The sequence below is a fragment of the Rhinoraja longicauda genome, chromosome 31, assembly GCF_053455715.1.
Source record: "Rhinoraja longicauda isolate Sanriku21f chromosome 31, sRhiLon1.1, whole genome shotgun sequence".
In the NCBI taxonomy this organism is placed as follows: domain Eukaryota; kingdom Metazoa; phylum Chordata; class Chondrichthyes; order Rajiformes; family Arhynchobatidae; genus Rhinoraja; species Rhinoraja longicauda.
Window position 1 is genome coordinate 333,727 of NC_135983.1, and position 26,989 is coordinate 360,715.

Sequence of the window (26,989 nt, forward strand, 5' to 3'; positions counted from 1 at the left end):
CACAATTCTCATCTCTTCTTTCCTTATCTCACACATTTTTGTTCTTTCATCTTTGTCTATCTATAGAAAAACTTTCCTCACTGTATCCATCCATCACTTGCCAGGTTTTGGCCTGCCTCCACTTCTCAAGTGACACCCCCCCAACCACCACAATCAGTATAAAGAAGGGACCCAACACAAAACGTCACCTATCCATGTTCTCCAAAGATGTTCCAGAGAGATACAAATAATTCAGAAAGGAAGAAGACTTGGCAAAAACCAGGTCATTAGTGCAAAATCATAATTAGAAAATGAACAAGGTGGTGCAAGAGGCAACCGTGTACAATGTCATGTGGGATTTGACCATTGGGGAGGGTTTTGACTAAAATGACGGATATAGAAAAGTATGGAGAGGCAGAGGAGGGCAACAGTGACAGAAACAGTGGTTAGGAAGGTGCAACGGGGACAGCAAGAACTAGAAACAAACGGCCACAGTGCAGATGGCTTAGTACACATAGTGGAGGAACTGATTGTGGAATAGATGTAAATAGTTTGTTGTAATATCACTCCTCACTATTATGTGAATCTCCTCATAAAACAGCAACAAAAAACACCTTCTTTTCTTTCCATATTTCCTGAAAATGCAGACATTTAATTAGACAAGGTATAGAAGTACATTTGTGTACATGAGAGGAGAAGATGGGGTGGACACACAGAGACTTGCCCAGAGTAGGTGAATCGAGAACCAGAGGACATAGGTTTAAGGTGAAGAGGGCGAGATTTAATAGGAACCCTGAGGGGCAACATTTTCACACAAAGGGTGATGGGTGTATGGAACGAGCTGCCAGAGGAGGTATTTGAGGTCCTTTTGAGGCAGGGACTATTGCAATGTTTAAGAAACAGTTAGACAGGTACATGGATAGGACAGGTTTGGAGGGATATGGGTCAAATGCAGGCAGGTGGGACTAGTGTAGATGGGACATGTTGGCTGATGTAGACATGTTGGGCCGAAGGGCCTGTTTCCACGCTGTAAGACTCTATGACTCTATGGAATTTGTGTAGATGAGCAAAAGGGGTTGGCATGGACATGGTGGGCCAAAGGGCCTGTTTCTCTGCTGTACGACTGTGTGACTGACTCTACAAAACACCAGTGGATGATCTGTTCCAATCACTGGTGCCCTGTGGAATGCAAGGCGAATGCTCCTGAATGTGGGAATGTCTTGAACCAGAGCCACAGTTATATATCAGGAGGCCGTCTAGGTTTGCATTTTTACAGATACTGCGCGGGAACAGGCCCTTCGGCCCACCGAGTCTGCACTGACCAGAGATCACCCCGTACACTAGCACCATCCTTCACACACTAGGGTCAATTTACAATTATACCAAGCCAATTAACCTACAAACCTGTGCGTCTCTGGAGTGTGGGAGGAATCCAGAGCACCCGGAGAAAACCCACGCAGGTCACGGGGAAAACGTACAAATTTCGTACAGACAACACCCGTAGTCAGGATGAAATTCGTGTTTCTGGCTGTAAGGCAGCAGCTCTCCCGCTGCGTCACCGTGAGGGGATGTGTCCTCGCCAATCAGCAACGAAGTAGTGCGATTCTTTCCCCTCCTCTCTCCAGAATGTCCTTTGATGCTGGGCTTTGGTGTAGTATTGTTGCTGAAGAGATGGGGGGGGAGCAGGAACAGGAACAGGATGCTGACTCTGTCCAAAGGGAAGCCTCTGTGTGATTGATCATGGATGTGGGCTGTGGGACTGCCTGTACTAACTGGGGCCTCTGTGTGATCATGGATGTGGGCTGTGGGACTGCCTGTACTAACTGGGGCCTCTGTGTGATTGATCATGGATGTGGGCTGTGGGACTGCCTGTACTAACTGGGGCCTCTGTGTGATTGATCATGGATGTGGGCTGTGGGACTGCCTGTACTAACTGGGGCCTCTGTGTGATTGATCATGGATGTGGGCTGTGGGACTGCCTGTACTAACTGGGGCCTCTGTGTGATTGATCATGGATGTGGGCTGTGGGACTGCCTGTACTAACTGGGGCCTCTGTGTGATTGATCATGGATGTGGGCTGTGGGACTGCCTGTACTAACTGGGGCCTCTGTGTGATTGATCATGGATGTGGGCATGGGATGCCTGTACTAACTGGGGCCTCTGTGTGATTGATCATGGATGTGGGCTGTGGGACTGCCTGTACTAACTGGGGCCTCTGTGTTGTACATTGCCAGGCATATCGGAGGCTGCAGGAGGGCCAGGAGGCTCTGGAGCAGGGCTACCTGCAGGCCCGGGAGGAATACCACAGCCTACAGCCGAGAGACACTGGCACCAGCGGCCACAGCATCGGCACCTTCGACCCTGGCAGGTATGTGTCCATTTGGGGCAACTGCAGCTGAGCAGAAGTGACGGGTTTGCGGTCAGAATGTGTCCTAGATGGCAGCACTGGGAGGTCGGGGTAGTGAATGGTTCACAAACTGCCCTCCTGCACCCTCAGAAAGCTCCCTAAAGCTCCACAATCGGCTCGCGAAAGAGGCCACAGTGGAACAGCGGTAGAGTTGCTGCCTTTCAGCGCCAGAGACCTGGGTTTGATTCTGGCCACGGGTGCTGTCTGCATGGAGTTTGTAAGTTCTCCCAGTGACCTGCGTGGGTTTTCTCTGGGTGCTCAGTTTCCTCCCACACTCCAAAGACGACCAGGTTTATAGATTAATTGGCTTCGGTAACATTGTAAATTGTCCTTGTGTGTACAGGATAGTGTTAGAAAATAACTGCAGATGCAGGTACAAATCGAAGGTATTTATTCACAAAATGCTGGAGTAACTCAGCAGGTCAGGCAGCATCTCAGACTGAAGAAGGGTCTGCACCCCTCTGTGTGCCTGGGTCCTGGACTTTCTCACTGCCAGGCCCCAAGTGGTCAGGATGGGGGAACACACATCTAGCTCCCTCACCCTGAACATAGGATCCCCCCAGGGCTGCGTCCTTATCCCCCTACTGTACTCCCTGTACACACATGACTGTGGGGCCAGGTTCAGCTCAAACTCCATCATCAAGTTTGCTGATGACACTGTGGTGGTGGGCCGGATCTCCAACAACGATGAGAAGGCCTACCGGGAGGAGGTGGCTGATCTGGCACTCTGGTGTCAGGACAATAGCCTCCTCTTGAATGTCACTAAAACAAAGGAGCTGATTGTGGACTTCAGAAGGGCTAAACATCCAAGGACGTACACGCCACTGGAGATAAATGGGTCTACTGTGGACAGGGTGAGCAGTTTTAAATACTTGGGAGTCCGCATCTCAGAGGATCTGACGTGGGCAACGCACATTGCCGCACTGGTGGGTAAGGCTAAGCAACGCCTTTACCACCTTAGACAATTGAGGAAATTCAGAGTGTCTCTGAGGATCCTTCATTGCTTCTACTGTGGGGCTGTAGAGAGCATCCTGTCCGGCAACATTACAGTCTGGTTTGGGAACAGCTCTGCCCAGGACAGGATGGCCCTGCAGAGAGTAGTGCGTTCGGCAGAACGCACCATGAGAACTACACTCGTCCCCCTGCAGGACCTATACATCAGGAGGTGCAGATCCAGAGCAAGCAATATCATGAGGGACCCCTGCCACCCCAGTAACGGACTGTTCCAGATGCTACGATCAGGCAAACGCCTCCGCTGTCACGCTGTGAAAACGGAGAGGATGAGACGGAGCTTCTTCCCACAGGCCATCAGGACTGTCAACTTTTATAACCCCAGAGACTAAATTTTTGTCGACACTAATAGTAACTTATTAACTTTATTTATATGCTGTAACTGTAATTCTTTTTTGTGCACAACCCGCAGGCATTGCCACTTTCATTTCACTGCACAGTATGTGTATGTGACAAATAAATTTGACTTGACTTGACTTGACCCGAAACGTCACCCATTCCTTCTCTCCTGAGATGCTGCCTGACCTGCTGAGTTACTCCAGCATTTTGTGTATAAATATAGGACAGTGTTAGTGTGCGGGGATTGCTGGTTAGCGCAGATTCGGTGGGTCAAAGAACCTGTTTTTGCGCTGTAAGGCCACAGCTCTACTGCTGTGCCACTGTACCACCTCATCCTCTGATGCTGTCTATAGATAGACTACAGCTGCTGTAAATGGATAACTTATGATTATCTAAATGATAGCATCTGTCTGCATGCTGATCGGTGAATGTTGAAGGGGGCAGTCATTAGTCTGTACCAGTGGGAGTTGGCGAGGAGAGCTTCCCACTCTGCAGTCTGCTCCCTCTTTGTTCCCTAGCGTTTGTGGCCCTCTGAGGGGGTGCTGTGAACTGTTTATGTATGTGCTGTTATGTTTGTGTGCCATTGTATGTTCGTTCTTAGTACCTGAACTGATGTACAGCACTTTGGTCAACGTGGGTTGTTTTTAAATGTGCTATACAAATAAAATTGACTTGACTTGACTTGACTCTTAGAGTGGCTGCTCTGAAAATCTCCCACACATCCGGGCACCACGCCTCTGACATCCCAAACCCCCCAATTCCAGACCGCCACCTCCCCACCTTCACTTTAGACTTTAGAGATACAGTGCGGAAACAGGCCCTTTGCATCACTGAGTCTGTGCTGACCAGCAGCATGCTCGCAGTATCCTACATACCAGGGACAATTTACATTTACACCAAGCCAATTCACCTACAAACCTACAAACCTGTTCATCTTTGGAGTGCAGGAGGAAACCGGAGCAACTGGAGAAAATCCACACAGGTCATGGGGAGAACATACAAACTCTGTACAGACAGCACCCGTAGTCAGGATCGAACCCCCGGTCTCTGGTGCTGTAAGGCAGCAACTCTACCGCTGCGCCACAGTGCCGTTGTCAATCAAGTACATGAACAGTACAGCACAGGAACAGAACCAGCATGTGGATGGTTAATGCTGTTGGGATTGGACCTTTGGCAAACCTTATAAAATGTAAAGAGTTACTGAGAACATTGTTGTTGGTTACCATTTGGTGACAGACCGTTCAGTACATGGCGGAGTGCAGGAAGCCCATAGTTTATCCATACAACATTAATGTTTTAATGTGGTGCCCTCACGATCTGTCGCAGGGATGTGGAAGGGGACATCTTCCGGCTTGGGATGCATTTGGAGGATGTGAAGGAGCGGATGGAGCCAGTCCCTGAGACCAGCGGCTCCACAGACCATCAGAGTGATGAAGGAACTCTTCCCAACTCCTGGCTGATGAGAGGACCCGCCCCGCAGCCTCGAAGACCCAGGCCCCTGGTGGAACCCCCAAAGCCCACGTCTCCCAGCCCAGCAGACTCCCAGCACCATCCCAAACGCAGGGTAAGACTGGCATCTCTGTGCAATACTGTGAGCTTCAGCTGAAGGGATCAGCTTCTGCCCGCTGCCTTGGCAAGGCTGGCACTGTTGGTTTGCCCGCAAACTCCAGCACTGTCTCTCAGACGCATTGGTAATCCACTTGGAAAGTTCCTTTCCTATTCTTCTGAACTGCTGTCTGTCCTTCCTTCCTCACATGCTCCCGTGTCCACCCTCTCCCGTGTCCACCCTCTGTCGTGTCCACCCTCTGTCGTGTCCACCCTCTGTCGTGTCCACCCGTGTCCACCACCTCTGTGACCACCACATGGCCACAACCTCCCCTCATCAATTCTCTTGCTTACCTCTTCAAAAGAAACTCTTTAATCCATTTGTGAGAACCCATTTGCAAGGCACAAATGCATGCTGACTATCCCTAATCAGTCCTCATCTGGCCAAATGCTGGCAGATCCTGTCCACAGAACCCCCTCCAGTAATTTTGTTACCCTTTGCTCTTCATTTACTTATAGAATCGCTTTGGATTGTCCTTTCCCTCAGCTGTCGAGCTTTCCCATGTCCATTGTTTCCCTTCCTGATTCCTTCTTGGGTGTAGTCCTACTTCTCGTCGGCTGCTCAAGGGACTCATAAGTTCTAGGAGCAGAATTAAGCCATTCGGTCCATCAAGTCTACTCCACCATTCAATCATGGCTGATCCACCTCTCCCTCTCAACCCCATTCACCTGCCTTCTCCCCATAACCCCTGATACCCGCACTCATCAGGAATCTGTCAATCTCCGCCTTAAAAATATCCATTGACGGTCTCCACAGCCGTCTGTGGCAATGAATTCCACCACACTCTGACTAAAGACATTTCTTCTCACCTCCATTCTAAAGGTGCGTCCTTTTAATGTGAAGCTTGAACGCAGCTGCCTATTCCTGACTGCCTCTTTCCTGGCCAGATCCTCAATATACCTCATGAACCAGGGTTCTTTACTTCTTTACTCCTACTCTATAACTTGCCCAGCCCTTTTCCCTCCAAGAGGAACATGTTGTCCCTGAAGTCTCCCCATCTCACTTTTGAATCTCCCACTTTCCAGATAAGTTCATAGTCACAGGAGCAGAATTAGGCCATTCGGCCCATCGATTCTACTCTGCCATTCAATCACGGCTAATTTATCTCTCCCTCCTAAACTCATTCTCCTGCCTTCTCCCCATAATTCCTGACACCCATAATAAACAAGAAACTGTCAATCTCTGCCTTAAAAATATCCACTAGCTTGGTCTCCACAGCCTTCTGTGGCAATGAATTCCAGATTCACCACCCTCTGACTAAAGACATTCCTCCTCGTCTCTTTTCTGAAAGTACGACCTTTTGTTCTGAGGCTATGGGCTCTGGTCCTGGACTCTCCCACTAGTGGGCACATCTTCAGACTGAGGGCCAGGGGAAGGGTAAACAAGAGATATAGGCAGTGATATCGTGAGATATAGAGCAAATGAATGAAAGATCTGCAGAAGGTAATGATGATCAAGGAAAGGTGGGGACCACAATTGATTAGTATGGTCTGAAGAAGGGTCTCGACCTGAAATGTCACCCATTCCTCCTCTCCAGAGATGCTGCTTGTCCCGCTGAGTTACTCCAGCTTTTTGTGACTATCTTCTGTTTAAACCAGCATCTGCAGTTCCTTCTTGCACATGATATGTGTGTCAGGGGTGATAGGGAGAAGGCAGGAGATGGGGTTAGGAGGGAGAGATAGATCAGCCATGAATGGCGGAGGAGACTTGATGGGCCGAATGGCCTAATTCTGCTCTTATCAGTTTATGGCCTTACGACATTGGTCAATTGTTGGCTGTGGGCGAGGTGATAATGAGTTATACAGACAGAGGAACTCAACAGCACTCCAGTAAAACTAGTATGACAACTAGGGTGGGGGAAGGGTGGAGAGAGAGGGGATGCAAGTGTTACTTGAAGTTAGAGAAATCAATATTCATACTGCTGGGGTGTAAGCTGCCCAAGCAATGTATGAGGTGCTGTTCCTCCAGATTGCATGTGGCCTCACTCTGACAATGTAGGAGGCCTAGGACAGAAAGGTCAGTGTGGGAATGGGAGGGGGAGTTGAAATATTTGGCAACTGGCAGATCGCGCGGGGTTAAAGTGTTTGGCAAATGCTAGGATTCCCATCAAGTCAACCCTCTCTGATTGGGAAATGCATGATCTGTGGATCAGCATCACCGGATCTAAAGTCTGGACTTGCCTCCAACAACACGATGACAGGTTGGTGACAGCAGCTCACCTGGACCTTCTCAAGACCAATTAAAGATGGGCAATAAACTCTGGCCAGACCAGCCATGGCCACATCCCATAAATAATAGCAGGAAATGTGTAGGAAGGAACTGCAAGTGCTGGGTTACATACAAGATAGACACAACATGCTGGAGTAACTCAGCGGGACAGGCACCATCTCTGAAGACAAGAAATAGGTGACGTTTCAGGTAGAGACCCTTCTTCAGGCTGAGAGCAGGGGAGAGCGAGTCTGGAGATATGAAAGGGTAAGGTGTGAAAATGTCAGATCAAAGCAGGCAATGCTCAAAGGAAAATGTAGAATGGTTCATTGTTAGCTGAGGGGAAGGTGACAACGAGACATACAATCAGTAACGTTTATTCAGGAGAACATAGAAACATAGAAAATAGGTGCAGGAGGAGGCCATTTGGCCCTTCGAGCCAGCACCGTGACCATGTGATCATTGTGATCATGGCTGATCATCCACAATCAGTAACCTGTCCCTGCCTTCTCCCCATATCCCTCGATTCCACTAGCCCCAAGAGCTCTAACTAACTCTCTTTTAAATCCATCCAGTGAATTGGCCTCCACTGTCCTCTGTGGCAGAGAATTCCACAAATTCACAACTCTCTGGGTGACAAAGTTCCTTCTCACCTCAGTTTTAAATGGCCTCCCCTTTATTCTTAGACTGTGGCCCCTGGTTCTGGACTCCCCCAACATTGGGAACATTTTTCCTGCATCTAGCTTGTCCAGTCTTTTTATAATTTTATACGTCTCTATAAGGTCCCCTCTCATCCTTCTAAACTCCAGTGAATACAAGCCTAGTCTTTTCAATCTTTCCTCGTATGACAGTCCCGCCATCCCAGGGATTAACCTCGTGAACCTACACTGCACTGCCTGAATAGCAAGGATGTCCTTCCTCGAATTAGAAGACCAAAACTGCACACAGTACAGACAGAACTAGTCAGAGAACTAGGATGGGGAGGGATGGAGAGAGAGAGAAAGCAAACATTACTTGAAGTTAGAGCAATCAATATTCAGACCGCTGGGGCAGGGCATTTGTGGAAGTGAATGGAAGTGAATGTGAGAGGCGGTCAGGCATGGACGGGCATCCACCAGTATTCTTTATCTTTTGCGGCCATTGACACATTGTGCTGATAGATTGAACTTTGGCGAGTCGTGCAGAGATGGAGTGGCTTGTTAGTGCGGCTGCTCTGAAAATCTCCCAGAGATGGAGTGGCATCATTGTTACCTCTGCCGTTTTCCAAAGCTCCTGGTTCCCAGTGCGACGTCCCGACTGGGGAAGGTGGACGTGGAGGTGAGCTCGGTGAGTGGCGAGAGTGAAGGTGAGGACATCATTCCCAGAACCCTTACACACAAGAAGATCCAACTGGAAGAAAGCTTCGACAAGCTGCTGGACCAGTGAGTATGGTTACAAATTTTCAGTGCCATCATCTCTTCAATTCTCCGCACCACACATGCTGTTTCTAATCTCCAAATGTCCACATTCAATTTAATATCACATCTCTGACGACCAGGGAACTCTGGCCAAGAGTGCAGTGGTCCATGTATCAGGAATAAGATGGTCCTGATTGTGCCTCATGACTCTGTTCATTTATGCTTTAGACTTTAGAGATACAGTGTGGAAACAGGCCCTTCAACCCACAGCGTCCACAGCGATCCCCGCACACTAACACTATCCTACACACACTAGGGACAATTTACAATATACCAAGCCAATTAACCTACAAACCTGTACGTCTTTGGAGTGTGGGAGGAAACTAGAGCATCTGGAGAAAGCCCTCGTTATGGAGAGAACATACAAACTCCATACAGTCCACAGTCAGGATGGAACCCGGGTTTCTGGTGCTGTAAGGCAGCAACTCTACCGCTGCGCCACCGTGCTGCCCTCTGCCACTTTTTAGGGGCAGCACAGGCTGGTGGTTTTTCATTACTTTGTGCCCATCAACCCCGAGCACAGAAACAGCCCTTCAGCCCATCTTGGCCACACTGGCCATCTCCAGTGATGCCAGTTACCATACCACTGGTCTGTACTCTGTGTGCACTGGCATCTCACTGCCCCTCTGGAAGGTGCGTCAGTGTTGTGGGAGCTCTGCCTGCACTGCCCTTCTCAGGGCACAAAGCCCTCCACTTCCCTGACCCTTGCGTGCAACAGCATTCACTGTGATACCACAAGCTGAGCTCGTGCAGGGGGATTCACCCCTTAGGTTAGTTCAGTTTAGTTTATTGTCACGTGTACCGAGATACAGTGAAAAGCTTTTGTTGCATGAGTGGAAAAACAATACATATTTAAATGGAGCCATTTACAGTGTGCAGATAAATGATCAGGGAATAACATTAGTGCAAGGTACAGCTAGTAACGTCCGATCAAAAATAGTCCGTGGGTCATCAATGAGGCACAGTTCAAGACTGCTCTCTCTCTGTAGTACAAGAAGATAACTGCAAATGCTGGTACAAATCGAAGGTTTTTATTCACAAAATGCTGGAGTAACTCAGCAGGTCAGGCAGCATCTCGGGAGAGAAGGAATGGGTGACGTTTCGGGTCGAGACCCTTCTTCAGACTGATGTCAGGGGGGCGGGACAAAGGAAGGATATAGGTGGAGACAAGAAGATAGAGGGAGATCTGGGAAGGAGGAGGGGACGGGAGGGACAGAGGAACTATCTAAAGTTGGAGAAGTCGATGTTCATACCACTGGGCTGCAAACTGCCCAGGCGAAATATGAGATGCTGTTCCTCCAATTTCCGGTGGGCCTCACTATGGCACTGGAGGAGGCCCATGACAGAAAGGTCAGACTGGGAATGGGAGGGGGAGTTGAAGTGCTCGGCTACCAGTTTGGTCAATGCGGACCGAGCGCAGGTGTTCAGCGAAGCGATCGCCGAGCCTGCGCTTGGTTTCGCCGATGTAAATAAGTTGACATCTAGAGCAGCGGATGCAATAGATGAGGTTGGAGGAGGTGCAGGTGAATCTTTGTCTCACCTGGAAAGACTGTTTCGGTCCTTGGATGGAGTTAAGGGGGGAAGTAAAGGGACAGGTGTTGCATCTCGTGCGGTTGCAGGGGAAAGTGCCCGGGGATGGGGTGGTTTGGGTAGGAAGGGACGAGTGGACCAGGGAGTTACGGAGGGAACGGTCTCTGCGGAACGCAGAGAGGGGAGGGGATGGGAAGATATGGCCAGTGGTGAGGTCCCGTTGTAGGTGATGGAAATGTTGGTGGATGATATGTTGGATCCGCTGGCTGGTGGGGTGGAAGGTGAGAACGAGGGGGATTCTGTCCTTGTTGCGAGTGGGGGGAGGGGGAGCAAGAGCGGAGCTGCGGGATGTAGAAGAGACCCTAGTGAGAGCCTCATCTATAATGGAGGAGGGGAAGCCCCAATCTTGAAGAACGAGGACATCTCTGAAGCCCTAGTGTGAAACACCTCATCCCGGGCGCAGATGCGGTGTAGACGGAGGAATTGGGAATAGGGGATAGACTTTTTGCTGGGGACCGGGTCGGAAGAAGTGTAGTCCAGATAGCTGTGCGAGTCTGTGGGTTTATAGTAAATGTCCGTCACTACTCTGTCTCCTGTGATGGAGATGGTGAGGTCCTGAAACGGGAGGGAGATGTCAGAGATAGTCCAGGTATATTTAAGGGCAGGATGGAAATTGGAGGTGAAGTGTATGAAGTCAGTGAGTTCTGCATGGGTGCAAGAGGTAGCACCAATGCAGTCGTCGATGTAGCGGAGGTGGAGTTCGGGGATGGGGCCGGTGTACGTCTGGAACAGGGATTGTTCGACGTACCCGACAAAGAGGCAGGCGTAGCTAGGGCCCATGCGAGTGCCCATAGCTACGCTTCTGGTTTGGAGGAAGTGGGAGGAGTCAAAGGGGAAGTTGTTGAGGGTAAGAACCAGCTCTGCTAGGCGGAGGAGAGTGTTGGTAGATGGGGATTGGCTGGTTCTACGGTCGAGGAAGAAACGGAGGGCTTCGAGCCCATCCTTGTGGGGGATGGAAGTGTAGAGTGACTGGACGTCCATGGTGAAGATGAGGGAGTGGGGGCCTGGGAACCGGAAGTTATCGAGGAGATGGAGAGCTTGTGAGGTGTCTTGGACGTAGGTGGGGAGGGATTTAACCAGGGGGATAGGATGGAGTCGAGGTAGGTAGAGATTAGTTCGGTGGGGCATGAGCAGGGAGAGACAATGGGTCTGCCGGGACAGTTTTGTTTATGGATTTTGGGTAGGAGGTAGAATCGGGCCGTGCGGGGCTGGGGAACTGAGTTTGGAGGCATTGGAGGGTAGATCGCCGGAGATGGTGAGGTTCGTGATGGTGCTGCTGATAAAGGTCTGGTGTTTATCGGTGGGGTCATGATCCAGGGATAGGTAGGAAGAGGTGTCCGAGAGTTGTCGTCTGGCCTCGGTCCGGTAGAGGTCAGCCCGCCAGACTACCACAGCACCTCCCTTGTCAGCGGGTTTGATGACCAATGCTGCTCTCTCTCTGGTTGTGTGGGGTGGTTCAGACCCCTACTGTACAGACACCTGACTTACAGACTTACTGCTCTGGGTTCCTCCCACACCCTGTGTATATGAGCGAGCCTTCGGGTGACAGAGGGTGGGTGGGTCAGTCTCGCCACTGCCCCAGGGCTTCAGGTATCTGCCAGGTGTGAACAGGGCATTTACCCCCCAAATACTCACCACCTCCCCTCCCCACTCCACGGCCATGATGACCAGGGCAGAGCTCACTCACTCACTCACTCACTCACTCACTCACTCACTCACTCACTCACTCACTCACTCACTCACTCACTCACTCACTCACTCACTCACTCACTCACTCACTCACTCACTCACTCACTCACTCACTCACTCACACCCACTCATTCATTCATTCACAGGTCGGCTGTGGCCTCCCTTCCTGCACCTGTTTGCTCTCCCCTCACCCTCACCCTCACCCTCTCCCACACACTCTCCCTGTTCATTCACAATTTATAAACAAGGAAACATCACCATTTTCCTTTTTTTCATATTCTCCTATATCTAATATGTTTAAAGCCTGCAGCTCATGTGATAGGTGCAGAATTTGGCCATTCGGCCCATCAGGTCTACTCTGCTATTCAATCATGGCTGATCTGTCTCTCCCTCCCCGCCCGATTCTCCTGCCGTCTCCCCATAATCCCTGACTCCCGTACTAATCAAGAATCTGTCGATCTTACCCATTGCTGTGGCCTCCACAGCCGTCTGTGGCTAAGAACTGGTCAGTTTTTTGGGTTCTCTGGTTGCCAGGTGTGAAAACTTTAGGGACTTGCCTCTGTCACTGGAGCTGGACAAGGTGGGACAGAGACGTGTCCTGGAATCTCCACCCACCCCCCCAAACGCCCAGAGACTGGGGAAGGAGGGACGGATGGAGGGGAGATGGACAGGAGCTTCTTGCAGTGATCTGGAAGCAGAAAGCAGGAAGACACCTGAACCGTGAGTAGCAGGACAGGGAACTAATCAGTCGGCCGCCCACTCATGGAGTGTTATACCTCTCCCAACACCACCCGACCCCCTCACCTCCTTCCACACAGGACCTTTCCTACAACCATTGGGTTCTTCAAGCTCAACAACTGAACACCGCGGACTACCACTTGCATTAGTGTAGATGGGGCATGTTGGTCAGCATGGGCCGATGGGGCTGTTTTCACGCTGTATGACATTCTGTTTGCTTTAGTTATTATTAGGCCAAGTTGACCCGTTGGGCCCCAACCTCTCCTGTATTGGTGCAGTACCTTCTCCTCCCCCCCTCCCCTGTCTCCACTCCCCCCTCCCTCCCCTCTGCCCTCCCCCTCCCTCCTCCTCTCCCCCCTCCACTCCCCCTCAACCCTCCCCTTCCACTTCCCTCCTCCCTCCACTCCCCTCCCCCCTCCCTCCACCCCCTCCCCTCAACCCTCCGCCCTCCTCCTCTCTCCTCCCCTCCCCCCTCCACTCCCCCTCAACCCTCCCCCTCCCTTCCTGCCTCCCCTCCCCCCACTCCATCCCCTCAAACCCCCTTATACTCCTCGCCCCTACCTCTCTCCCCCACATCCCTCCACCCACCTCCCTCCCTTCCCCTCTCCCGAGGAGATAGATTTAAACTTTAAAATGTGAATGACTTTAAAAATATAACACCAATTTCAATGAAACTTCTTCCATTAGCACCAACTAACTATCCAGTCTTCTTTTGTCTCCACCATTCAAATGTTACATCATTGTCATCGTCTGTCCTGTAAAGGGTGCAAGCTTCCGGCCACAATCAGTGGGGGCCTCACTTGTACGGTAGATGATGGTGGTAGAATTAGCTCAGGACACTTCCAGTTTCCAGCCCCACCACGTGGACCTTCTGCTATGGGGCCAGGTATCCAGTTAACAAAAATATTATATATGATCACAATCAAGCCGCCACGGTGTGCAGAGAGACCTATTAAAGATAATTCAAAGGTCTCCAATAAGGTAGATGGGAGGTCAGGACAGCTCTCTAGCTGGTGAGAGACGGTTCAGTTGATGTTTATAGCTGGGGGAAAAACTGTCTGGGAATGAATCAGGAGGTGTGCGTTTTCACACTTCCTGAAAAGGGAGAAGGGAGAAAAGGGAGTGACAGGGGTGAGACTGGTCCTGGATGATGCTGCTGGCCTTGCCGAGGCCCCCTGGATTATGCTGCTGGCTTTGCCGAGGCCCCCTGGATTATGCTGCTGGCCTTGCCGAGGCCCCCTGGATTATGCTGCTGGCCTTGCCGAGGCCCCCTGGATTATGCTGCTGGCCTTGCCGAGGCCCCCTGGATTATGCTGCTGGCCTTGCCGAGGCCCCCTGGATTATGCTGCTGGCCTTGCCGAGGCCCCCTGGATTATGCTGCTGGCCTTGCCGAGGCCCCCTGGATTATGCTGCTGGCCTTGCCGAGGCCCCCTGGATTATGCTGCTGGCCTTGCCGAGGCCCCCTGGATTATGCTGCTGGCCTTGCCGAGGCCCCCTGGATGATGCTGCTGGCCTTGCCGAGGCCCCCTGGATGATGCTGCTGGCCTTGCCGAGGCCCCCTGGATTATGCTGCTGGCCTTGCCGAGGCCCCCTGGATGATGCTGCTGGCCTTGCCGAGGCCCCCTGGATTATGCTGCTGGCCTTGCCGAGGCCCCCTGGATGATGCTGCTGGCCTTGCCGAGGCCCCCTGGATGATGCTGCTGGCCTTGCCGAGGCAGCGTGAGGTATAGATGGAGTCAATGGAAGGTTAGAGTGATGGTGTGGGTTGTGTCCACAATTCTCTACAATTTCTTGCGGTCTTGGATGATACTGTTCCCAAACCGGCACATCTGTAGAAGTTGGTGAGAGTTGTTGGGGACATGCTGAACCTCCTAAGCCTTCAAAGGGACTGGAAGCGTTTCTGTGCTTTCCATTGTGCTTTCTACACTATTGTGTAGAATGGATGTACGATGTATGTGTAATCTGTTGGGGGTATTGTCTGAGATTGTGTTCCCATGGTATGGTGCGGGCAAGGTTTTCATTGTACCTCACAATAACCTCAGCTTGATGTGAACATCGCTGAGTCAATGCCCATTGTTAATGCAGAGAGTTATTGCACCTTTTTCCAACTTTTGCAGAAGTTGATGACGTTTTCTTCACTTTAATAGGCGGCAGCCAATGAAGATGGCAGCCATGTTCTGCGGTGTTTACAAGGACTCGCGACAGCCAGAAGTGGGCGGGGAGGAGCTGGTGGCCAGAGGCAGGTCATTCACATCACACGCCATGTCTCCTGACTCTGAAGGAGTTGTCCTGATGGAGCGGAGGAACCTGTCACCAGCCAAGAGTGAAGCGAGTGTGGACAGGGCTGCTTCTCCAGAGCTCATGCCTTGCAAAACTCTGCTGCGAGCGGTGTCAGGGCCGCTGGAGGTAACGGCACCATAACAACGTCTAATGTCTGGCACGTGTTTGTCACTGCATTACAGGGGATTTAATGAAGGCTTGTGGCTAGTTGCTTTCTATAAGTAACCATTCTGAGGCAAGAAAATGTAAACAGGTGGCCAGGCATCACGGGTGAAAGAAAGAAAATGGTGGAAAGTGTAGAAAGTTTGTACTGTATAAAGAGAAGATAGATTTACACAATGCTCTGCCCAGGGTGTTCCCAGCCACGCACGGCAGCACCTCTGTACAGAGAGTCCCATCAGACTCTGTAGCAGCTCTCCGCCACTATCTCCGGGATTACAGCTTTACTTTTAGTTCGGTTTAGTTTATTGTCACATGTACTGAGGTACAGTGAAAAGCTATCGTTGTGTGCTGACCACTCAGACAACTGAACTATCCACAGTGTACAGATACAGGATAAAGAGAATAATGTGAATAACGTTTAGTGCATGATAAAGTCTGATCAAAGATAATCCGAGGTTCTCCAATGAGATAGATAGTAGCTCAGGACCCCTCTCTTCTTCCTGGTGGGATGGTTCAGTGATAACAGCTGGGAAGAAATTGTCCCAGAATCTGGAGGCATGCGTTTTCATACTCTGTACCTCTTGCCTGATGGGAAAGGGGAAGAGGGAGTGACCGGGGTGAGACTCGTCCTTGATTATGTTGGTGGCCTTGCAGAGGCAGTGTGAGGTATAATGATGTTTTGTATATTTCAGGAGCGCATTGTGTCTCCAGAGACGGACAGTGGGTTTGTGGGATCAGAGTGTAGTCGGATTACACCAGCCGTTCACACCCCTGAACAATGGCCGCTGAAGAGGTAGGCACTGTGCTGCTGAGCAGAGTGTAGGTGAGCAACCAGGCTGCTTCTCCAATGGGCTACAAGGAGAGGACAGGTTTAGAGGGATATGGGCCAAAAGGAGGCTGGTGAGATTAGTGTAGCTGGGACATGTGGGCAAGTTGGGCCGAAAGGCCTCTTTCTACACTATCACTACATGACTAAGTGTGCATGCTAGACTCTCACAGATGGCACCTCGGTACACGGGACAACAGTAAACTTACCTGTGCCCCCTCCAGTAAAACTCCTGATGCCCCTGTGCCAGAGTGTGAGGGAACTCCTACCTCCTCTCCCCTTGCTGACTCTGCCAGCCTGGTGCTGTGCTGTGTATCTGTGCAGCACCACTGCTAGTCCAGGCATTCCCATTGCCTTGATCTTTCCCAGCTCAGCTAACTGGATGTCGCAGACAACTCAGCTGACGATTCTGTGGGGTTACTCGGGGAGCTGAGGGTTTTTTACATTTCTGCACTGGGCCAGCACGGTGGCGCAGCGGTAGAGTTGCCGCCTGACAGCGCCAGAGACCTGGGTTCAATCCTGACCACGGAGTCTGTACGGAGTTTGTATGTTCTCCCCGTGACTTGTGTGGGTTTTCTTCGGGTGCTCTGGTTTCCTCCCACACTCCAAAGATATACAGGTTTGAGGGTAAATTGGCTTCAGTAAAAATGGTAGGTTGTCCCTAGTGAGTGCAGGATAGTGATAGTGGTCACTAGTCACTGGTTGGTGCAGACTCAGTGGACCGAAGGTCCTGCTTCTACACTGTATCTCTAAACTTGTGCGGTTGGAGAAAGCTTTTAGCAGCAAATGGAGTTTTTGGGCTAATTGTCTATTGTAAATTGCAAATTGCCCCGAGTGTGTAGGTTAGAACTAGTGTATGGGGTGATGGTTGGTCAGTGTGGACTCGGTGGGTCGAAGGGCCTGTATCTGCACTGTATCCCTACATTAAACTGTTGAGTTCCAGAGTTTATTTTTTTCCAATCCCAGATCGGAAAGCCATAAGGAGCCGTCGCTGAAACCGGTAGCTCAGGGCTCTGTGGGAGCTGAAGCGGCCCTGGGCAGTCAGCAGGGTGGTGGGAGAGGTGTGAGTGACCACCGTATGGAGAGGGGCCGGGACAGAGGGCCACAGGGGAGCACTGTCCAGCCCACTCTGTCCCACACCAGCTCTCCCCACCACTGGCCGGACAGTGTCCTCAGTGAGTTGGAGCAGGACACCTTCGTCAGTAAGTGAAACGTTCCTTGGCTCTGAGGCAGGGTGTTGACACAAGAGTCCATGGTGACAGGAGTCGGTGGGGAACCGTGCGGGCTCGTCTGCAAATCCACATTGTCCTACTTTTTCCCTAGTTATTCTCTAAATATCCTCTTATCGTCTGTCACTTCCCTCCCACCACTGGCCACAACATCATAGTGTCAGGCATCAGTCCAGGCTCTAAATTAATCTGCTTTCTTCTCAAAACTCCTTGCATTAAAATAAACACACCCATCAGTATCACTGTATTCCTTCACCTGTCCTTCCTTTGAGACTTCCTGATCCTAACCTCTACCTTCCCATCACTCCGACCACCCACTCTGGTTCCCACACCCCTGCCTCTCTAGTTTAAACCCTCCCGAGTAGCACGTGAACTTTTACTATCAAATCACTGATATTCATATTAATCATTTGCATATCAATAATTGAGACTGTACAAGGTGTGATTAATAAGTTTGCAGATGACACTAAAGTAGGTGAAGTCGTCAACAGTAAAGCTGGTTATCAAAAATTACAGGTGAGTAAGTGGACTGAGGATTGGTTAATGGAGTTTAATGTACAAAAGTGCGAGGTGTTACATTTTTGGGAAGTCAAATTAGGACAGGACCATAATGAATGAAAAGGCCCCAAGAAGTGTTGTAAAGCAGAGGGATCTAGGAGTACATGTACATAGTTCCCTGAAAGTGGTGTCACAGGTAGATCAGGTGGTCAAGAAGGGTTTTGCACATTGGCTTTCATCAGTCATGGTACTGAGTACAGTAGTTGGGACATTATGTTATAGTTTTACAAGATGTTGGTGAGGCCACAATTATGTTCAATTTTGGTCACTCTGTTATAGGAAGTATGTCATTAGGCTGGAAAGAGTGCAGAGGAGATTTACAAAGATGTTGCCAGGACTCTAGGGCCTGCACTATAGGGGGAGGTTGTGCAGACTACGACTTTATTCCTTGGAGTGCAAGAGGATAAAGGATGATCTTATAGAGATGTATAAGATCATGAGGGGAATAGATAGGGTGAATACACAATCTTTTGCCCTGAACTAGGAATCAAAAATCAGAAGACATAGTTTTAACGTGAGAGGGGCAAGATTTAACAGGAACCTGAGGGGAAGCTTTGTCACACACAGGATGTCGGGCATATGGAGTGAGTTGCCAGGAGAGGTTGTTGAAGCAGTTTCTATAACAGCATTTAAAAGACTCTTGAACAGGTACATGGATAGGAAGTGTGGAGAGGGATATCGGCCAAATGCAGGCAAATGGGAGGAGCTTAGACGGGACATCTTGGACGAGTTGGGCCAAAATGCCTGTTTTTGTGCTGTATGACTATGCCAAGGTCCAAGATTCCTTGGAGCAGCTGTAAAGCATTCTGAGTGGAGTGTGAGCTGCCAGAGGTTGTGGTACGTGTGGATACCAATGACGTGTTGGGGATGAGGTGCTGAGGGAACTAGGTCAACGTTTCAAGAGCAAGAACTCAATGTTGTAATCTCAGGATTGCTCCTGGTGCCAGAGGCTGGTGAGGATACGAATAGAAGGACAGGTCAGATGAATGTGTGATTCAGAGAAAGGGCTTTAGGTTTTGGGATTAATGGGATAATTTGGGCAGAAAGTGGGACCTACACAAGTGAGATGGGCAGCACCTTAACCAGAATGGGACCAACATCCCCATGGAGTGGTTTGCTGGGTCTGCACAGTGGTGCAGTGGTAGAGTTACTGCCTTACAGCACCAGAGACCCAGGTTCGATGCTGACTGTGTGTGCTGTTTGTATGGAATTTGTACGTTCACCCCATGGGTTTTCTCCGGGTGCTCCGGTTTCCTCCCACACTCCAAAGATGTGCAGGCTTGCCGGCTAATTGGCTTCAGTAAAAATTGTAAGTTGTCATGGATGCATAGATACATAGACAATAGGTGCAGGAGTAGGCCATTCGGCCTTTCGAGCCTTGTGGCACCCTACTAGTCACTGCCTGCCATTCTGAAAGGGACCTGTTAATTCCTACTCTTTGTTTTCTGTCTGCCAACCAATTTTCTATCCATGTCAATACCCTACCCCCAATACCATGTGCTCTAATTTTGCACTAATCTCCTGTGTGGGACCTTATGAAAGGCTTTCTGAAAGTCCAGGTTCACTATATCCTCTGGCTTTCCCTTGTCCATTTTACTTGTTACATCCTCAAAAGATTCCAGAAGATTTGTCAAGCATGATTTCCCCTTCGTAAGTCCATGCTGACTTGGACCGATCCTGTTACTGCTATCCAAATGCACTATTACATCTTTAATAATTGACTCCAGCATCTTCCCCACCACTGATGTCAGGCTAGTTGGTCTATTATTCCCTGCTTTCTCACTCCTTTCTTAAAAAGTGGGATAACTAACTACCCTCCAATCCACAGGAGCTGATCCAGAATCTATAGAACATTGGAAAATGATCAGCAATGCATCCACGATTTCTAATGTCTCTCCCTTGTGTGTAGGATAGTGCGAGTGTGTGGGGTGATCACTGGTCAGCATGGACTCAGTGGGCCGAAGGACCTGATTCAGCGCTGTATCCCTAAACTAGAGCGGTTGAGGAATGTTTAACTAAGTTAGCAGGGAATGGGGCTCAGAGCAAATGTTCAGATGGAGAGGTACATGTATCTAGAGGGGAAGCAGCAAGCCCAATGGGCACAACATCAAGAGAATTCCAACAAACCGGCATCTCTCTCAGTGCACAGAGTATCACCTGCAACGCAGAACACATCAATGCTTTAATGAACATGTGGGCTTACGATAGAGTTGCTGCACCAAGCCACTGCTGAGTGATGGGCAGCATTGGCAACTAGATATCTCAGAGGGGTCGAGTGTTCAGGAGAGACTGAGGGGGGAGTGAGTGAGGGAAGTGTGATGCTGTTAGTCAGAGATTGTGTTACTTCGTTGTTGAGGGATGATAACCTAGGAGGCTCCTCAAATGAGGCCCTTCGGGCAGAGATTGGGTACAAATAGTGAAAGGCTGCGGATGTGGTGAGAGTGTTTCCACTAGTGGGAAAGAGTCTAGGACCAGAGGTCATATCCTCAGAATTAAAGGACGTACCTTTAGAAAGGAGATGAGGAGCAATGTCTTTAGTCTGAGGGAGGTGAATCTGTGGGATTCATTGCCACAGACGGCTATGGAGGCCAAGTCATGGGTATTTTTATGGTGCAGATTGACAGATTCCAGATTAGAATGGGTGTTAGGGGTTGTGGGGAGAAGGCAGGAGAATAGGGTTGAGAGGGAAAGGTAGATCAGCCATGATTGAATGGCAGAGTAGATGATGGCCTAATTCTGCTTTTAGAACCTTTTAACTAGTGACAGTGTGATTCACATCTGCATAGTGAATTGAATTGAGTTGAATACATTTTATTAGCCAAGTATGTATACATATAAGGAATTTGGCTTGGTGCTTTGGTCGCAAGTAACAACACAATATACAGTAAAGAATTAAGAATAAAACATTAATTTAAACATGTGAAGAATGAAATAAAATACCAGAGCAAAAGGAGGCTACAGACTTTTGGCTGTTGAGTAAAGCTACTGCTCGTGGAAAAAAGCTGTTTTATGTCTGGCTGTGGCGGCTTTGACAGTCCAGAGTCGCCTTGCAGAGGGAAATGCTTCAAAGAGTTTGTGGCCAGGGTGAGAGGGGTCAGAGATGATCTTGCCCGCTCTCTTCCTGGCCCTTGCAGTGTACAGTTCGTCAATGGGGGGAAGGTTGCAGCAAATAACCTTCTCTGCTGATCGAACGATGCACTGCAGCCTCCGGATGTCGTGCTTGGTGGATGAGCCAAACCAGACCATGATGGAAAAGGTGAGGATTGACTCTATGAAGGCAGTATAAAACTGGACCATCATTGCCTGTGGTAGATTGTGTTTTCTCAGCTGCCACAGGAAGTACATCCTCTGTTGGGCCTTTTTGACTGTGGAGTCGATGGTGGCCCCCCCCATTTAAGGTCCCTGGAGATGATGGTTCCAAGGAACTTAAATGACTCCACAGATGTGACTGTGGTGTTGTTGATGATATTTATTATTTTTCTTTAATCAGTTTTTATTATTTGGTGTTACATTGAAGCCAGTTGCAATGGAATTTCGTTCAAATATGCACTCGTTATATTCATTCATTCATTCATTCATTCTATGGGAGACTGTCCACGGGTGTGCAAGGGTGGGTGGGGCCGAATGGCCTGTTTTCCATTCTGCATGACTCTCTGAACGTTATTGTTTCTTTAAGGTCACACGGAGTTTGAAGTGGATGGTGTCTACTCCAGGCCGAGGTATCAACGCTCCTCTCTGACCTCCTCACCTTTGACCTTCCACCCAAAGGTCCCATACAGCACCAGCCCACTGAACGTCCGCTCAGCGAGAGAGTGAGTATCGGGAATCCCATCGCTCTCCCTGTAGTCTTTCCATGGGCCGGCCATTACCTGACCAAGGCCCAGAGACCAGTGCAAAGTGCCCAGAGACCAAGGTCTAGTGCCCAGAGACCAGGACCCAGAGACGAGGGCCCAGTAATCAGCACCCAATGCCCAGAAACCAGTGCTCAGTGCCTGAAACCAGGGCCTTGTGCCCAGAGAACAGGGATCAGTGATCAGGACCAAGTGCCAGAGACCAGGGCCTAGTGGCCAGTGACCAGGGCCTAGTGGCCAGTGACCAGGGCCTTGTGCCCAGAGTCCAGGGTTCAGTGCCCAGAGACCAATGCCTAGTGCCCAGAGATCAGGGCCTAGTGCCCAGAGACCAGGGCTCAGTGCCCAGAGACCAGGGCCTAGTGCCCAAAGACCAGGGTTCAGTGCCCAGAGTCCAGGGCCTAGTGCCCAGAGACCAGGGCCTAGTGCCCAGAGACTAGGGCCCAGTGACCAGTGAGGTGCCCAGAGACCAGTGACCAGGGCTCAGAGACCAGGGAGGTGCCCAGTGACCAGTGATTTGCCCAGGGCCCAGTGACCAGAGCCCAGGGTCCAGTGACCAGGGCCCAGAGATCAGGTCTCAGTGCCCAGAGGCCAGGGCCCAGTGGCCAGTGAGGTGCCCAGTGAGCAGTGCCTAGGGCCCAGCCCGGCCAGGTCTGGTCAGATACGGACAGTAGGGTGTGGGGCTGCCCACTGGGGGCATCAGCATGACGAGCAGCGGTGCCACAGGATGCCCGACCCACTTCTCCTGGGGATGGCACTAAATGCTGCCCTTCATGCCCACAGGTTCCCCATGGGCAACACAAGCTTCATGTGTGAAGGTAAAGGTGGTTACACAGGCCTTGCCGAGGGGCATGCCCGTGTCCAACATGCATCAGTCTGTGCACAACATACAGTGCTGGAGGAACTCAGCGGTCAGACAGCATCTGTGGAAGGAATGGCCGCACGAAGCTTGGGTTGAAATGCCATCTGTCCATTCCCTCCACAGATGCTGCCCGACCCGCTGAGTTACTCCAGCACTTTGGGTTTTCATATAATTTCCAGGAGCAGAATCAGTCCATTTGGCCCATCGTCTACTCCGCCATTCAATCATGGTTGATCTCTCCCTCTTAACCCCATTCTCCTGCCTTCTCCCCATAACCCTTGACATCTGTACTACTCACGAATCTATCAATCTCCACCTTAAAAATATCAATTGACGGCCTCCACAACCGTCTGTGGCTAAGAATTCCACAGATTCACCACCCTCTGACTAAAGAAATTCCTCCTCATCTCCTTCCTACGGTACAACCTTTTATTCTGAGGCTGTGGCCTCTGGTGGAAACATCCGCTCCACATCCACTCTATCCAAGCCTTTCACTGTGTGGTAATTCGTCAACGAGGTTCCCCCTCATTCTTCTAAATTCCAGTGAGTAAAGGCATCAAACGCTCATGATATGTTAACCTACACAATCCTGCGATCATTCTTGTAAACCTCCTTACACCCTAGCTAGCACATCCTTCCTCAGATATGGAGCGCAAAACTGCTTACAATACAGCAGGTGTGATCTGACCAGCGCCTTATCGAGCCTCAGCATTACATCCCTTTGCTGAGAATCCCAGTATCTGCAGTTCGAGGAATCTCGATGAGTGTTTGCAAGCTGATTGCTGGAGTGTAATTACTTTGGGACTGCCTGGTGGGGGAGCGTTGGTGCTTTGCGTGGGCTCTGTAACCCATGGTGCTTTGCGTGGGCTCTGTAACCCATGGTGCTTTGCGTGGGCTCTGTAACCCATGGTGCTTTGCGTGGGCTCTGTAATCCATGGAGCTTTGCGTGGGCTCTGTAACCCATGGAGCTTTGCGTGGGCTCTGTAACCCATGGAGCTTTGCGTGGGCTCTGTAATCCATGGAGCTTTGCGTGGGCTCTGTAATCCATGGAGCTTTGCGTGGGCTCTGTAACCCATGGAGCTTTGCGTGGGCTCTGTAACCCATGGAGCTTTGCGTGGGCTCTGTAACCCATGGTGCTTTGCGTGCACTCTGTAACCCATGGTGCTTTGCGTGGGCTCTATAACCCATGGTGTGCGCTTTGTCCCCACAGCCAGCTGATCCAGTCCCTGCAGACGGAGGTTGCACAGCTCCGTCACCGCTTGGAGCAGGCCTTACACAAGCCCCGAGGACAGGCTGACGGCAATCCACCCCCGGCAGTCGGCAGCACTAGCAAGCACCTCGCTCACCAGCATTTGCCAAGAAGGTGGGCTGGCTTTCCATGCAGTTGAGTTTCAGTTTATTGTCACGTGTACCGAGGTACAGTGAAAAGCTTTTTGTTGTGTGCCAACCAGTCAGCAGAAAGACAATACATGATTACAATCAAGTCATTACAGTGTACAGGTACATGATAAGGGAATAACATTTAGTGCAAGATAAAATAAAGCCAGCAAAGTCCGCTTAAGGATAGTCCAAGGGTCACCAAAGAGGTAGATAGTGGTTCAGCACTACTCTCTGGTTGTGGCAGGATTATTCAGTTGCCTGATAACGGCTGGGAAAAAACTGCTTTCTCAGCAACCAGGGTAATGCAGGAAGGAACTGCAGATGCTGGTTTATACTGAGATAGTCTCAAAGTGCTAGAGTAACTCAGTGCGTCAGGCAGCATCTCTGAAGAATAAGGAATGGGTGACACTTCGGGTTGGAATCCTTCAGAGTGAATGATAGAGAAGGCCAGAACAAAACGGGGCCGGCAACAGATGACCTCAGGAAGGGTGGAGCCAATAATGGCCCGTAGTTGTCTGACGAAATCAGTCCACCTTGACCTACCTGATCTCCTGGTTGCCAAACACTTTAACTCCCCCTCCCATTCCCACACTTTAGTTTAGAGATACAGCGTGGAAACAGACCCTTCGGCCCACCGGGTCCGCGCCGACCAGCGATCCCCACACATTAACACTATCCTACATCCACTAGGGACAACTTTTACATTTACCAAGCCAATTAACCTACAAACCTGCACGTCTTTGGAGTGTGGGAGGAAACCGAAGATCTCGGAGAATACCCACGCAGGTCACTGGGAGAATGTACAAACTCCGTACAGACAGCACCCGTAGTCGGGATGGAACCCGGGTCTCCGGCGCTGCATTCGCTGTAAGGCAGCAACTCTACCGCTGCGCCACCGTGACCACCCACACTGACCTTTGTATCCTGGCACTCCTTCGTTGTCAGAGTGAGGCCCAGCGTGAAGTGGAATAACAGCACATATTTCACATGGGTAGTTTACAAAGCGGTATGAATATTGATTTTCCTAATTTCAAGTAATTCCTGCATTCCTCCACCCCTCTACCCTCCCCCCCTCCCCCCGCCTAGTGGTGGAGATGAGGAACGCAGTGCCAGATCTGTCCTTTTTGTTTGCTTCGGCCACTGGACTTTGCATGGGCTTTGCAACATTGTGTGCTAGGTTGAATCACATGCTTGAGGCGACATAATCACAGAAATGCTGAACTTGCTAAAGCTAGTAGTAATCAGTAGCCCAAACCGCAGAATGTTCCAGCTCGTCCTCAGAGGAGAAAAACACAATGTATAAAGAACACAAACAGTAAACAGACGCCGACTTCCTACTAGTCATCCTACTAGTTCCACCGAAGGTAGACACAAAATGCTGGAGTAACTTAGCGGCTCAGGCAGCATCTCGGACCAATCAGTCTGAAGAAGGGTCTCGACCCGAAACGTCACCCTGAGATGCTGCCTGAGCCGCTGAGTTACTACACAGAAACATAGAAAAAAGGTGCAGGAGGAGGCCATTCGGCCCTTCGAGCCAGCACCGCCATTCATTGTGATCATGGCTGATCGTCCCCAATCAATACCCCGTGCCTGCCTTCTCCCCGTATCCCTTGATTCCACTAGCCCCTAGAGCTCTATCTAACTCTCTCTTAAATACATCCAGTGATTTGGCTTCCTCTGCCCTCTGTGGCAGAGAATTCCACAAATTCACAACTCTGGGTGAAAAAGTTTTTTTTCACCTCAGTTTTAAATGGCCTCCCCTTTATTCGAAGACTGTGGCCCCTGGTTCTGAACTTGCCCAACATTGAGAACATTTTTCCTGCATCTAGCTTGTCCAGTCCTTTTATAATTTTATATGTTTCTATAAGATCCCCTCTCATCCTTCTAAACTCCAGTGAATACAAGCCCAGTCTTTTCAATCTTTCCTCATATGACAGTCCCGCCATCCCAGGGATTAATCTCGTGAACCTACGCTGCACTGCCGCAATTACAAGGATGTCCTTCCTCAAATTAGGAGACCAAAACTGTACACAATACTCCAGATGTGGTCTTACCAGGGGCCTATACAACTGCAGAAGAACCTCTTTACTCCTATACTGAAATCCTGTTATTCCAGCAGTTTGTGCCGACCTTCGATTTGAAGCAGCATCTGCAGTTATTTTCCAACACTACTAGTTCCACCGTTCACATCCTTGTATTCCTGTCGTTAGCACATCTTCCCCAGCCAACAATGGGCCATTATGGGCTCAACCCTTACTGAGGTCATCTGTTGCCGGCCCTGTTTTGTTCTGGCCTTCTCCATCTTTAGGTCTGAGGAAGGGTTCCAACCCAAAATGTCACCTATTCCTTTTCTCCGTAGTTGAGAAGAGAAATAAAGCACGGAAACAGGCCCTTCAGCCTACTGTGACCACGCTGATCAGTGATCCCCATACACACTATCCTACACACTGCGGACAGTTTATAATTATTACTGAAGTCAATTAACCTACAAACCTGCACGTCTTTGGAGCGTGGGAGGAAACTGGAGCACCCGGAGAAAACCCACGCAGGTCACGGGGAGAACGTACAATCTCCATAGTCTGGATCGAACCCGGGTCTTTAGCACTGTAAGGCAGCCACTCTACTGCTGCACTACCATTGAAAATGGGAGGGAACATCGGAAGTGATCAATAGTTTACTCCACAGGGCAGAAAAGTGATCAATACATTTGAATGGAAAGAAGTGGAAAGTGTGAGTTTGAGGAGAGAGAGCGGGTGAGGGGTGGAGAGAGAGAGCGGGTGGGGGAGGAGAGAGAGAGCGGGAGGAGAGAGAGAGAGCGGG

The 26,989-nt window shown here is 50.2% G+C and overlaps 1 protein-coding gene across 1 annotated transcript in view; it reads left to right on the forward strand.

Annotated features, from left to right (window-relative positions):
* The first annotated feature begins 290 nt into the window (after window positions 1-290).
* The window catches only part of LOC144608254 (microtubule organization protein AKNA-like), a 75,841-nt gene continuing 49,142 nt past the window's right edge, over window positions 291-26,989 (forward strand). The window contains exons 1-10 of the mRNA XM_078425848.1: window positions 291-311; window positions 2,214-2,347; window positions 5,063-5,300; window positions 8,820-8,971; window positions 12,821-13,006; window positions 15,172-15,430; window positions 16,159-16,259; window positions 17,259-17,494; window positions 21,756-21,891; window positions 24,000-24,152. Coding sequence (XP_078281974.1) covers window positions 291-311; window positions 2,214-2,347; window positions 5,063-5,300; window positions 8,820-8,971; window positions 12,821-13,006; window positions 15,172-15,430; window positions 16,159-16,259; window positions 17,259-17,494; window positions 21,756-21,891; window positions 24,000-24,152 — 1,616 coding nt within the window. The remainder of the gene's footprint in view (window positions 312-2,213; window positions 2,348-5,062; window positions 5,301-8,819; window positions 8,972-12,820; window positions 13,007-15,171; window positions 15,431-16,158; window positions 16,260-17,258; window positions 17,495-21,755; window positions 21,892-23,999; window positions 24,153-26,989) is intronic.